The following is a 15155-nucleotide window of genomic DNA, read 5'->3' on the forward strand; positions in this document are numbered from 1 at the left end:
CACTTTTAAAAAGAAGACAAAACCAGCAAAGTAGATTATAGGTTACACTGGCTAAAATTCTCCAAGCTGCTTTGTTTGCAGCTCAGCCTAAATTTGTATAGAACCTAGACTTCTGCTGGCAACTTGTACTAATATGCATAACTGCTTCCCCACCGTTACCCCCAGTGTGGTCCGCCTCCCTCACTATAGCACTGCCTAGCTCAGATGGTGACAGTTCCTAAGCTGTCCCCATCTTGGGAAAAAGATACAGGCAGAAGACCATCAGCTGCTTCTCGCTGGCTCCATTCTTGGAGCTCTAGGCTCCTCCAATAGTATAAAGCAAAGTTTGTTTTAGGGTCCCTGCGTGCTCTCTCCTGTGGAGACTGAAAGAACTGGAAAATGGTATATACTCGTATATTAGAGACGACTTAATTCATGGTCAGCACCAGCTGGGCCCAGACCATTTACATGGATGACTGTCAGTCATGATGATAATCATTTACACTTTGGCAGGGATCCTACCCAGGACCCAGGCCATTGGCTGTCCCTTGGTGCCACCCTCCAGTGAGCCCCATTCCCCCAACAGTGATCCCCTACTCACCTGCTCAGAGTCCCCCGAGGGGCCTTAGTGCCTCCAGCTCCGTGGGTGATGCTGGAATTCTTGTTGGCAGTCATGGTCATTTCGGCTCTCTGCAAACCCAGAGCCCTGCAAAGAAGAAAGGCCTATAAGCCAAGTTTCCACGGGCAGCCAAAAGCACCTCAAACATTTCCAGATGACCTCCAAAACTGCCAAGAGGGTGTCTGTGGCGGGGGGTAGGAACCACTTTCCCATACATATTTAATTCCACGTGTTATAGCTTAAGAGTCTCAAGGGCCCCCTGATCTGGTTTGGGAAAAGAGTCCGTGAGCTAACAGATAATTTATCTGGTTATAGAAAAATGATAAAAAACTCCATCTCTATCCCACCTCATCTCACTTAAGTTAGAGTTTCCCAAATTTCTAGCATGCCATCCATCCTTTGTAAATGTTGCCATATTTGCATACCTCCTGAACAACTATTTATTCAATATTTTTCTTGAATCAACTTGAAACTGACTTGCCTTTCTTAAAATATTTAAGCTTGTCCTAAATAATCATTCATTTATTGAACAAATATTTACTGAGCACCCTGTGTCCTAGGCACTGCCATCCAGCGAAGAGTGAAATAAAATGTCTGCTCTCATGGAGCGTACGTCCCAGGTGGGAGAAACAAACAACAAGCATGCACGTGTCACATGTGTATGATACATCCATACATTTGTATATAATATGGATGGTGATGACAAGTGGTGTGAAGAAAAAAGGAAGCAAGGTAGAGGGAGAGTGAAGAAGGTCTGTTACCTTAAATACGATGTTCAGGGAAGAACATCTTGATAAAGTGACATTTGAGCCAACACCATAAAATCATGAGCTGTCATATTTTTTCTAATACCCATTAGAATAAAATTAATATACACGAAGGTATTTAAGTACTTACAAAGTGAAAAATGTCCATTCATGTGCCATATACAGTTAGCTAACATATCAACATTATTTAGGGAATATTATTTTATGCTAAAATAATGCAAGGAAGAACAAATTTAAAACTTAAGGGTACATCCATATTGGAAAGGAAGAAGTAAAATTATCTTTTATTTGCAGATGTTATGATCTTGTATGGAGAAAAATCTATGGAATACTATTCTGCCATAAGAAAAGATGAAATAGTACCATTTGCGACAACATGGATGGATCTTGAGATTATTATGCTGAGTGAAATAAGTCAGACAGAACAAGTCGAGAACCATATGATTTCACTGATATGTGGTATATAAATCTGAAAACAACAAAAGAACAAGACAAAAAAATGAAGACACAAAAACTCATAGACGCAGACAATAGTTTAGTGGTTACCAGAGGGTAAGTGGGGGAGGAGAGCGGTAGATGAGGATAAAGGGGATCAACTATATGGTGATGGAAGGAGAACTGACTCTGGGTGGTGAACACACAATGTGATTTATAGATGATGTATTACAGAATTGTACACCTGAAACCTATGTAACTTTACTAACAATTGTCATCCCAATAAACTTTAATTGAAAAAAGAAAATCCTAAGGATTTCCCTAAAAACTCTTAAACTAACATATAAAATCAAGCAAGTTTGCAGAATATAGAGTATTATGTTTTAAAATCAATTTGATTTCTATAGACTAGCAGTGAAGAATCGGACAATAAAGTCAAGAAAAACATTTCCATTAACAATAGCAGCAAAAAGAATGAAATACTTAGGAATAAATTTAACAAAAGAAGTGTTTAAGACTTGTACACTACAAACTACAGAACATCACAGAAAGAAATTAAAGAACACAAACAAATAGAAAGACAGCCTATGTTTATGGATCAGAAAACTCAAAATTGTTAAGATGGCAATATTCACCAAATTGATCTAAATACTGAACAGAATACCCATCAACTGCAGAACTGACAAGGTGATCCTAAAATTTTATGGCAACGTCAGGGACCCAGAGCAGCCAAAACAATCTTGACAAAGCAGGACAAAGTTGGAGGACTCATTCAGACTTACCAATTTCAAAACGTACTTCAAAACCACACTAATTAAGACAGTGTACACAGGCACAGGAAGAGAAATGGAGATGAATAGACTTAAGAGTCCAGATATAAACCCATACATTTATGGTCAACTAATTTTCAACAAGGATATCAAGATAATTCTATAGGGAAAGAAGAGTCTTCTCTACACATGGCACTAGGACAACTGGATATCCACATGTACAAGAATCAAGTAGGACGCTTACCTCAGACCATACAAAAAAATTAAGTAAAAATGGATCATAGATTTAACTGTAAGAGTTAAAACTACAAAAGCCTTTAAGAAAATATTGAGGTAAATCTTTGTAACACCGGGTTAAGCAATGATTTCTTAGCTATGACACCAAAAGCACAAGCAACAGCAACAAAACAAAAAGACATAAACTGCATAATGTCAAAATAAACTTTTGTGCTGTTAAAATAATACCATCAAGAAAATAAAAAGACACCCACAGAATGGGAGAGAATATTTGCAAATCATGTATCTGCTAAGAAACTTGTATCTAGAATAAAGAACCCTTACAACTAAGTAGTAGAAAGACAAATGACCCAATTAGAAAGCAGATAAAGGATTTGATAGACATTTCTTCAAAGAAATAAAATTGGCCAATAAGCATGTGAAACAATGTTCAACATCACTAATCATTAGGGAAATATAAATCAAAACCACAAAGAGGTATCACTTCACACCCACTAGGATGACTATAATCAAAAAGATAGATAAAAACAAGTATTAATGAGAATGTGGAGAAACTGGAACCTTTATTCACCGCTAGTGGGAATATAAAATGGTGCAGCCACTTTCCAAAACAGTTTGACAGTTCCTCAAAAAGTTATACACAGAGTTACCGTATGACCCACCATGATCCACTCTTAGGTACATTACCCAGAAAATATTATGTCCACACAAATACCTGTACACATAAATGTTCATAACAGTATTATACATAATAGGCAAAAAGTGGAAACAATGCAAATGTCCACCAACAAATAAATGCATAAACAAAATGTGGTACATACATACAATGGAATATCATTCACACATAAAAAAGAATAGAGAACATCGATACATTCTACCTTCTACAACATGGATGACCCTTACGACATTTTTTTGAAATGTCCAGAATAGGGTAAATCTATAGATACAGAAATTAGCGGTTGCCAAGGGTTGGATTGAGGGTAGAAGAATGGGGAGTGAATGCAATGACAATGGGAGTTTCTTTTTGGGGTGAAAAATAAGTTCTGGAATTAGGTAATGGTGATGGTCGCACAACTCTGTGAATATATTAAAAACAACCGAATTATACACTTTATATGGGTGAATTTTATGGTATGTGACTATCTCAATATAGATGTTAAAATAAACTTAAGGGAATATCTCAATATAGATGTTAAAATAAACTTTTAAGTGCCTTGGAGAGTGGGTGTGAGAGCCTATCATGTGAATGTGCGCTCTGGCCTGGGCTGACTCCACCTTCACAGAAGCTTAACAATTCAGGAACACTAGTTCTCTCACTCTGATTGGCATTCTCATCACATTGACTGAAATGAAGTATTTGGATGTGAAAGTTAAACATATTTATTTATGGCCACTAATGACCTTAATCCAGGAAGCCATCTATGTATTACCTTGGTGCAAATAAGTGATGGGTCTCCATGATCAAAATAAGCCAAACCCTAATTCCTGATATCGTTTATAGTTCTTTCCTCATTCGAACATGAACTGCGCTACCTCTAATTTCCTTAACCTCATGGAAGCTCTCAGGGTTGTGCTTCTGGTGATGGTGGTAGTGGGCAGAGTTGGAGTTGGAAAGGGAAGACGCCGCCAGTAGACATAAGGGCGGTTATCTGATGGTGACAGCAATGAAACACCCCTCCCAGATGAATGCTACAGATGCTCTGGGAAAAGGGAAGCCAACCCTGAGCCCCATTTTTGTCCTTTATAAAGTGGAGAAAAGCCATCCTTACCTGTTGGGAAAAAGGTGTTTGTAGACTTAAGTACCCAGTACAACGTTAGTGAGGATGATGAGAAGGAGGAAGAGGAGGAGGAGTCCGTCCTGCCTCCAGAGCATCTGTGCACACCGGCTGTGGTGAGGTGTTCGTTAGCTGCACCAGCCCAGTGCCAAGTTAAGTGCTTGGTCTACGGCTGGGTGTGCGACAGAAAGAAGGGAGAGAAGAGGCAGCTTCTGGAAGCTTTCCCAGGCCCATTCTCAGGCTCCTCCGGGAGCGCAGTGCTACCCGCTAAGTATCAGCTTTCGGCTGTGCCCATGGTAACAAGGGTCGCAATCACCATCCTAGGCCATGAAAACAGCACTGGACGTGATGGAGCAGCTCCAGGGCAGGCCCTCAGGGAAAGGGCAGAAGACTGGGGGAAGATCGGAAACTGAAATAATTAAAAGTGAGCATGATGAAAAATACATTCTTTCTCTTCCTGAATTTCTGGCCTAAGGAAGGTGAACCCACTGCTCTGAAATGCTATTATGTCACTGAATATGAGAACAGAGACAGCTTAGTAAGAAGGACAAAGGTAGATGACTGACATTTGCTTGGGCCAAGAAGAAAAATCCTATGAAGATGTAACCAAGAGAGGAGTGAATCAAAATTGCTCCCAGGCCCACGGCAGGGATCCTTGGCCACACTTCTGCAGGGGCATAGCTGTACTCGGAAGTGGCCTAAGAGTTAACGGCGTCTTGGGCAGACACTGCAAAAGCCCCAAAAGGACCCATTATGTCAGAAAAACAGATGAAACATATATCCTCCTCACTGCCCTCCTTCCCACCTGCTCTCTCTAGGCCAGGACTATCAGGGTCAGGGAATAATCTGGGGGCTTGAGGAACTGAGGGCCAGGCTGACCCTTTACACCTGAAGCTCAGACTTGAGCACTCAGCGTGGCTAGCTTCCAGGGGGCGCTGCTGCTCCCGGGGCCTGAGGAGCAACTCTAGGCTCTCACCTAGGCTTTCGGTCTGACCCCTTGGCTAGTCAGGCTGCAAGGAGAGAAAACACTCCCAAGCAGAGGAAATGCCCACTGGGAATAGAGCAGAGAAGCAAGGGGGATGAGAGGCTGTTCCACTAGTTCCCAGGCCCATCGATGGCAAAGTCCAGGCAGAAACTGTGTGTTTGGAAAATGAATCTGTCCAATTCGCATCTACCACCAATCACGAGTTGCTCAAAAACCCAGCTCCGACCAATTATCAACAACTATCTTACAATCCAGAGAAAAGAACATAATAAAGTACCTCTAGAACTTTTCTACAAACTCTGCATTAAGACAAAGAGCCCACAGTCTGAGACACTTGAGGTGCAGTGGGAAGAATACCTGACTTGGAGTCAGATAACCAAGTCCAACCCTGCCTCTAGCAACTGCCAGTTAGGTGACACTGCAGGAGTGGAGTTCCAAAGACTCAACTTTCTCCCTGTAAGAGCAATAATAATAACATGACCTACCTCACATGATTGTTATGCCTGGCACATAAAAGCTTCAGAGTCAATGGGTTTTCTTCCAGTTCATGCTTCTCTAGGTTTTGGAAGGCAACCTCTCCATTCACAAGCTTGAATCATTTTTCAGACTCTCTGGCAGTGCCATTCAATCCTTTTAACTCTGTGCTAGGCGGCATGCAAGGTATCAGGTATAAAAATGGGCTGACACAACACATTAGCTGGAGGAGCTAACTGGAAAGGGAAAAAAGTCAAGTAAAACATGGACTCCAGGAAGGCCTCAGAGTGAGGTGAAATTTGAAGTAAGCCTTAACCTACTTGTTAGTCACAATAATTGGACCGAAGGAAAAGCAAGGGTACATTTATTATGAGACATGTTGCTAGATTCTTCCTGTAATTAGAATAGCTAAAGTTATAAGCACTTCACATGTATTAAATTATTTAATCCTTATAACAACCTTATGAAGTAGGTTCTATTATTATTTACACGTTACCAAGGAAACCAAAGTACAGAGCAATAAAACAGCTTGCCCCAGTCACACAGCTAGAAAGTGGCAAGGCAGGAATTTGAGCCCTGCACCAGGGTCCCAGCTCTGAGTCAGGACTCTGTATTGCCTCCAACCATCTTCTCATTCAGCTGTCACCGTTCTACAAGGCAGTAGGTAATACAGACCCATTTTTCCAATCAGGAAATTTAGATTCAGAGAGATTAAACGACTGGCCAAAGATCACTCACCGAGTGAAGGAACGGAGCAGGAATGCAGACTCAGCTCTGTCGGACTCCACCATTCACTTGCTTTCCTTAACACTGATGGGTGCTTGTTAAAAATGCAGAGTCCCAGGTCCTTCCTCCATCTCCTGAATGGGAATCTGTGGGGATGGAGCCTAGGAATTTGCATTTTCAGAAAGCACTTTAGGCTAGTCTTATACACCCGTAAGTATGGAAACTTGTGTCCTACGACTCGCTCTCCGAGGACTTAGAAAAGTATGAAGGGTCACTCCTCACCATCTTCCAAAGAGTTTGCCCAGCTGTGGGCAAATAAAAATGGACACTCGGTGGCTCTTCCCCCTCCCACCCCTCAGCTTCTTCACCCCGGCACAGAGCCACTGACCCTCAATGACAAAGGAGCAGCTACACCACTGGACCCAGCGGAAGCATTACCAATGTCTCCTCTAAACAGTTTCCTCATTGCTTGGGTGTGCTCAGAGTTCTTGGATCTCAAAACAACCCTTCCTGCCACCCACCGCTTATAGCTAACAATGGCTGTCCTCACTTCCCCCTCATTTCCAAGCTCCTGGGGAAAAGAGTTTATACCCAAAGACACAAACAGGTTGGTTGTAAGAGCAAACGTGTGTCTTCCCTTTATTTTTAAACACTTTGAATTAGTTATCAAACATTTTAAAAATTAGGTGTGTGCAAATAGAATACAAATAAAAACTCACACAGTGGCTTCTCTTGAAAAATCAGAAACTCGACCATCACTATCTGCACTTCTACATGGCAACCATGGGCCAGCCCTGAGTGGAAGAGGCCCATTTAGATGCAACAAGCTCTCTCCCATTTACCACTGTCCCTTCCTGCCCACTGCCTACAGCTGGCCAGCCTTACACAGCTCTGAGGCCTGACTGGCCCAGGCAGCAGGGGAGTGGTACAGCCCCAGCCTGCATCCCAGCAGGAAAGGGTTAGGAGGTACTGCACTGGGAGCAGCCACACACAGCCTCTGGACGGCTGGGCGGGCTGAGCCTGAGCAATGCAGGGAAGAAGAGCCTGTCCTAGAGCAGGGCACCGCCTCTTGGCAGCTTGGGAGTCCCCCACCCCCACCACATCTATTCCCCTCTCTACCACTGGAGGAAAGAGCATCTGAAGTCTCCCTGCTTTTCAGGCCAGCCTTCATTCTGCAGCATCTCTCTAGCTCCCTTCGTGCTCCCTCTCCCCACAATGCAATCTTATCACCCGATCCAGATGCTCTCCCCAAGGTCCAAGAAGGGACCCATTAGAGGTCAGGCTCTGCAGGGAGTGCCTTCTGAAGGGAGCCCAGCCTCTAAGAACGAATCTTCTTATCCTAGAGCAAAACACTGTTTCCCCTTGATTAGGGGACGTTTCTAAATGTCTGTTTGGTACTTTTCCACAGGCCTACCTGTGGACGTGACAGTATGCTTTGCCCCTGAAGAAGGAGACATTTGAACCCCAAGAGTGACAAGGAGCAGATGCAAGCATTTGGAGGGAAGCCTCCCATGCCCCTGGGGTTGAAGTTGCCATTGAGAGGAAACACAAACACTGCCAAGCATTCTGCTTTACTCGTCCAGGTAAGAAGCCAAGACACCCGACAAAGGAAACCTCGAAACCACATTAGAGAATTTCTGCCGACATCTACATTCCACCAATTTCTTAAGCAATCTCTCATGTGGAAGGAATAGCTTAGGAAGCAATCCGAAAAAAGGAAAAGGTGGGAAAGGGAGCTGAGCTGTGTGTGTGCCCTGAGAACCTGGTTCCAGCCCAGAGACTGCAGCTCTGCACAGCTGTAGTCTGTCTAAGCGCCCTGAGGTCAACCTGCCTACTCACCCAGCCCAGGGAGCACCTACTCAGACCCTCTTGACTTTCTCACTGACGCTGTCCTACAACCTTCCCTCATCCGGAGGCCCTGGTCAATGAGATAATGAACAAATTGGCAGCTCACCCACAGGAGGGCCTATCTCTTCAATTTCTTCCTCTAAGAGTCTCAGCAACCACTACTGGCACTGCGAACGTCAGGGAGGTTCGTCATTAGAAAGAGCTCCTTTTATTAATAAGTACCCAAACCACCATTCTCTAAAGTGTGAGTGTGTGATGCTTCCTTTCTCTCCTGTGGGCATCCCTGCACTGGGCTGAGGTGGGAAGGGCTTTATCTTCCACAGCTCTGCCTGGACTAACAGTTCCAGGCCTTGCTGAGCAGTGTAGCTGCACAGCCTCTCTGTTGTCCAGAATTCCTAGGAAGTTCAGCCACCCCACTGGCCTCCTGACATCCTGGTCCCCTGACCCCACGTGGCTGAGAAAGCTGTAGGGCAGTGCTAACTAGTTCTCCCGTTTTTGAACAATCCTCTGTACTTAGCAGAGAAAAAAAGGTGCACAAAAAAAGGTGCTCAAATAAATGTTAACTGACTTGTTAACTAATGACAGAAGAGGGCCCTCAAGGGGTCACAGGCAAGGATGACAAAGGACCCTAGAAATTCTAGCACTGGACACATCCGTTCAGGTGCACTCTTTCCCTTCCAAAAGTCACAGCTGCTATAAAACCGATGGAAGGGTGTTTTCCAGCTGCAGCCCCACCCAGTAGGGCTGTCTGTGGCAAGCCTTTTCCTCACATCCCTCAGCCAATCTTGTTCTAGCTCCGGACTTTCAATCTCCTCACAAGCGTCCCTATTATCTTCCAGGACTCAGTTGCAGTAACAGGTTCTCAGCCAACACACCCGTTCATGTTGGTTTTTCTCCGCCCTCATCCCTTTATTCCTCCCCTCCTTTCCTGATTCATTTCTCACTGGTTTATCTGCCCACAACCTTGGCTTTGGCTCTACTGTGCCTAAAAAGAAGGGATTACAAGGGACGGGGAGCAAGGAGGCCCAGAGATTTGGGGGTGGACATCAAAAAGCTTCAGAAAGGGAGCCAGGAAGGGTTTTCTCAAGTCTATCCCATCACCCCTTCCAGAATGCCGGACCCCTTTTCTCTGTCACTACTACATACCTCGTACCTCGGATCTTTTCCATTCCAGCCCCAGGTTCTGGGATTTTAGGTTCAGGAAGCCCTTCAAGCACAAATACTGAGGAGATTATAAGCCCAGTCAAGTGGAGAAGACCAAGATTTGTTTTGCTGGAAGGTCAAAAGAATGGCCGGGTGTTTTGACAGATCCCTATGAGGCTGAAATCCTCCTCAAGTGGCCACAGGAAAAGACAGTTTTGTTGTTGTTGTTGTATAATAATAATTAAAAAAAAATTAAGTTCTCTTTCCATCTCTTCACTGTCCACTTATCACTCCCACATCCTCTTTCCCAACCCTCCTCCTCAAAGAGTCCTTTAGGTTTGGGGTTTAACCTCAACCATTTTCAATCCCTTTTCCTGCCAGATGGTCCTTCTCCACTTCAGTACAGATTCTGTAGAGGTTTGAAGCTGGTTTTAAACATTTCCTGAAAGCCTGGAATGGGGTGAGGGTTTGTTAGGCAATTCTAGGCCAAAGAAAATCTGGTTGCTTCCAAGATCGTTTTAAAAACCTAGACACAGCTGTTTCTGCCAGTCTGGAAACAGCCTCTCAGCAAGCGGCTTACCCCCTGCTCTGTGGGATGAAGGAGCCCCCTCTGCCCGATGACTTGCCACCACTTGGGAAAAGAAGGTAGAATGAAGGTTTGCTCTGCTCCTGGGGGCTAACCACTGCCTCTGCACGTGGGCAGGGAAAACCTGGCGGGTCCTATAAGCTGATGATGATTCAGGGGCCACAGACCTATCGCACACCAGCAGCTACAGACCAGCCAGCGCAATAGCCTAGTTCCCGTTTCCGGCACATGCCAGGAATGTCCGGCCTCCAAGCTTTGGTTCAACCAATTCCTTCTATCTTGACATCCTCCACACCCATTCTTCTTAAATATCCAGTTCAAGTGTCAGCTTTTTTCCGAAGCCTTTCCTGATCCTAACTTAACCTCATTCTCACCTCTCCCAGGCTCTCTGATCGAGTTGCTCAACCTGATTGATGGCAAAATGCCTCCCCTGCTCTTGAAACACACCAGCCCTAAGCCTGCTTTCTCAGAAGCAGACTAGGAAATAATAAGGGTAAAGTGACTGGGCAAGTCTCAGTACCTCCGTTTCCTGTCTGTAGCATAGGGAACATACCCCACCACTATAATGAAGACATGAAAATCAATGAGAAGCCATCTATAAAAAAATAGAGGACACTCAGCTCCAGGGAATACACTTGAAGTCTCTGGGCCGGGGTTTAGCTTTTCCTCAACTCGCAGCCTTAAGACCTCACTCTTTTTAGCTGACTTTGCTTCCCATTTCACTGAGAAAACAGAAACAATCAGAAACAATAAGCTACCACCATCACACGTACCCACCATTAGCATCGGAGCAGATCTTGTCATTTCTCTGCTCAAAAACCTCCATAAGCACTCAAATTAAAAGCCAACATTTTTACAATGACTTACAAAGCCCTTCATCATCTGGGTCCCCAGGATATCTCTGACCTCATTTCAACTACTCTTTCCTCTTACTCTTTCCACACCAGTCACACTGTCTCCTTATTTCCTTAGACACACCAGGCACATTCCGACCTCAGGGCCTTCACACCTGCTGGACCCTGTAACTGGAACAGACTCCCCTGAGAAGACCTGCCCCTCTTCTCCCAGGTCGTGGTCCAGATGTCCTCTTCTCAGTGAGGCCTTCCCTAACAACACCATAAAAAAATTAGGATTAAAAGAAAACCTTTTTCAACCTCACTATTTCAGTTTTTATTTTTCTCCATAGCATTCATCACCATCTAACATACTCCTTTTCTTTTCCCCTTATTTATTATGATTATAGAAGATCCACGAGGCTAGGGATTTTTGTATTTTATTCACAGCTGTATTCTCAGTGCCTAGAATAGTCCCTGGGACGAAGTACGCCCTCAATAAATGTTTTTTGTATGAAAAAACATTTGCTGCCTGCTCAGAGTGGCCTTCCCTGGACAGGGTGAGCAGCTTCGGGCTCCAATCTCCAGGCCCATCCTCCAACCCCACCAGTCTTCCCAGTTCAGAGTCTGACCTACCTGCAGCAATCAGACCCACTCAAAAAATTCAAACGGGGACCATGCCCTCTGAGCACCCAAAAGATTCAGGGTAGGGATGGCTTTAGCCCAAGAACTCTACTGCAATTGCTCTCTGCAGAGATTACAATCACTTTCCTATTGCAAAACGCAAATGTTTCTCTGGGGCTTAATGATTACAGGGCCTTCCTTTCCTCATGCCGACCGCCTAGGACACTGCTGAACAGCCCTCTCTGAAGCACCGTAATGCAGTCTGGAGCACACTCCCTGGGGTAGCATTGCACAATCGGCCTGAGAGAGCTTTATGGTCATCAAAAGGAGGCACAGGTTAGAAAGGCTGGGAAAAGTAGAGAAAGAGAGACAGGTGTGGGCACCTGAGGCTTTCATTTCTTTACTTATTTGAACCCTTTGAGGGCATCTTCCCCAAGCTACTGTGCTATACTCTGGACCTTGACCTTGAGCAGTTCCCTGTCCTGCTTGAGAAAGAAAAGTAAAGATTTTGGTACAATGTACCAAGAGCGGTGATAGCAGTATGGACACAGAGCTCTGGGAGCGAGGAGAGAGATACCTAGTTAGGTGAGCAGGATGGACGGTGGGGAGGGCTGCTGCAGGAGACAGGAAGTAACATTGTGTCTTCCGGACTTGGGGGAAATAAAGAAGACAGAAGAACATTGCGAGCAGAATTAAAACCATGAGCAAAAGCCAAGCAGAGCTTGGAGCAAGCTGAGATTTTTTTCACTAGGACACAAAAAGCGATAATCCTAACGGAAAACATTGATAAATGAGACTATATTAAATAAGAACTCCGTTCATTAAAAATGCTATTTAGAGAGTGAAAAGGGAACCTACAGAGTGGGTACACGGGTTACAGGGCTCAGCAGATTTGGGAACATAACATACACAGAGCAAAGTTATCAAAACGTAGAGTAATCCTCAAACTGCAGAGCTAAACCAGATCATTAGGGCTGAATGTCCCTTTGGAGAAAAGCCTCAGTTTTGGAAGGTAGTAGAAGAAAGTACACGAATACAGCCAGGCTCTGCTGGTTCCATCTGTGCATCCATCTCATTTAATCTAGCTGTTGTTATCTCTATTTTACGGATGAAGAAACCGAGGCTCAGGGTAAGTAATCTGCTCAGGGTTTCATAGCAAGTGGCAGACCCCAGAGTCTGGAGAGGTTGGCACTGAGCTCTATGGTGATACCAGGCCACATTAGTCCTTCGGTCTCAGTCATATCTCGTGGCCGGATGCCATCCTCCATCCCAAGTGCACCCTTGCAGCCCAGCTCCGTCTGGACGGAGTTGGAAAAGAATATCGGCAGATGTCCATGTCTGACTTCAAAATTCTTGGTGTTAAAACCCCATTGTCTTTTTTAAGCCATTGAGTTCAGAGGGCCCCAAATCAACACAAAATAAATACTAGACAAACTCCTCTCTTGCAGTTCTTCAGGCCTTTTGTCTTCATCATTCCCCCACCCCCACCCCCAGCCTCCAGGGATAGAGGCACTGGTCAAAGTAAGGCCTTCCCACAACAACGCAGTCCAGCTAGAGCTGAGACTGCAGATAAGGGGAGTCTATCCATCTATCTGTCTAACTTCTTTAAGGATCACGATAGGGGCAGAATTTGCCTTTTTCTTCCTTTACACAAAGCAAGTGCTACTTGGCAATTGCAGGTCTGTGGTTCTCAGACTGTGTTTTGAGGTGCCCTAGAGCACTGGCATAAACTCACAGGACTGCTGCAAGAGATTTTTGCACTTTTGAGGAAAACAGAGCAATACTCAACGTTTGTCAGATACCCCATGAGTTCAGTTTTAACATTAGATTACCCTACATTCTTTTCAATGATGTCATTTCTTTGTGAAACTGGGTTTTCAGCAGCTGCTGTGGTAAAAAGTTAAGTACCATGTGAGAAGCAACATGGAACAGGAAACAAGGATGGCAGTATTCGCTCTGACTCCAAGATGCGAGATGTGCAGTGCACAGTACATCCCATTAGTTAGAAATTAGTTAGTGGCTACTGAAGCAGGAAATAATATTTTTCCTTTCACTTTATGTGTATAATTTTTTCAAATGGCTACTAGTTGTTAGGCTACAAGCACTCTTACTAAACTGTTTAGACTAAGTACTTAATAAATGAAACTTAGGTTTCCTTTCGGCCTACGGACACTGGGAAAAACCTACTGAGGCACTGAGGGCCTATGTACTGAGAAGGTCCGGCTGCCTCCACAGCAGGGCTGTTCAAGTCTGCATTCGGGAGCCCAGGAGGAGTTCCCGGGGCAGGCCCAAGCCTGTCCTAGAAGCAGGCGGACAGCGAGCCTCGGGACTACGGACGGACAGCACACTCAGGCCTCCCACAGCGGCTGACAGAACAGTGGCCCCTCTGCCGGAACAGAAGTGGCTGCACACCAGCTCCCTGTCAGCCCAGAGGCTGCGCACACCTGCTTCAGCTTCAGCCCAGGCTCCCAGGCTCTCTTCAGAACTCCCTCCTTGAAAAGCTCTACCTATCCAGCACCGACCGCATGACTAAAACCCAAAGTCAGCCCAGAAGCCAGCCAGCAGGGGACTTCCACACATGCTCAGACTTGAGCAATGCCCACAAAGCAAACCATTAATCCACAGACGGAGGGAGGGAGGGAGCGCTGGGATCTGGGAGAGGGCATCCACTGACAGCCCAGCCACTGAAAGGCCAGCAGGGCTTTGCGGGTGAAGATTTGCATGAAAATAACTCCTTTGTTCCCAAGGGGTTTCCTGCCAGATACACTCCTTTTCTCCATTCTTCCCTGAAGTCCTAATCCTCAGTTGGTGACATCACAGCTGTTGATACAATAACCAACTGTTGTGATGTCACAAGACTCAATTTTGGTCGTTTTCAGTGCGGTGGGTGGAGGTAGAGAATGTGACAATGGGCTGGAATAGAATCAAGTTATAAAACTGGAATTTGCTTTTTCATGCTAATTTCCCTGGTAAGGAAGGGCAGGGACTCAGAAAAGGAAAGGCCAGCTACGGACAGCAACGCTGTGTGTAGATTCATCTATACCAAGGGGAGAAGGGCAGGGAGGGCAGGCAAGAGCAGAAAGGGGACAAAAGGAAGGAGTTTTCAATTCCAGGATTAGCCAAATACGAAGGTCCTCTCAGTCTGGCCCAGGCCAGATCTTTCTCTTTCCATCATCCATCGTGTGAGCCCAGAGTAAGCGGAGAAAAGCTGAAACGTAGAAAAGGCTGAACCATTCCATGGAAATTGTTTGGGATGTTGAGTTCTGGACTCCACACTGTCAGAGGGACAGGCTCTGACTGGATTGCATCGTGAGGAGAGTGACCAGGTAGAGCGGGCACTCAGAGGCCCAGACA

General features: G+C 45.0%; 1 protein-coding gene across 9 annotated transcripts in view; it reads right to left on the minus strand.

The window, feature by feature from the left end:
- Positions 1–15155, minus strand: part of DENND2B (DENN domain containing 2B) — a 140333-nt gene that overhangs the window by 46847 nt on the left and 78331 nt on the right. For 8 of the 9 annotated variants that reach the window (XR_012497503.2, XM_074335958.2, XM_019728545.3 and 5 more), the window contains one exon: positions 581–685. Coding sequence is in view for 8 of the 9 variants with exons in the window: in XM_074335958.2 (XP_074192059.1) it covers positions 581–660 (80 nt within the window). In the remaining variant the exon portion in view is untranslated. Of the gene's footprint in view, positions 1–580; positions 686–9761; positions 9785–15155 lie in introns of those variants that run through there. The other variant, XM_074335957.2, reaches the window with a different exon arrangement.

The sequence above is a fragment of the Rhinolophus sinicus genome, chromosome 14 (genome assembly GCF_057876585.1).
Source record: "Rhinolophus sinicus isolate RSI-liver-muscle chromosome 14, RSI-T2T, whole genome shotgun sequence".
NCBI classification, from domain to species: domain Eukaryota; kingdom Metazoa; phylum Chordata; class Mammalia; order Chiroptera; family Rhinolophidae; genus Rhinolophus; species Rhinolophus sinicus.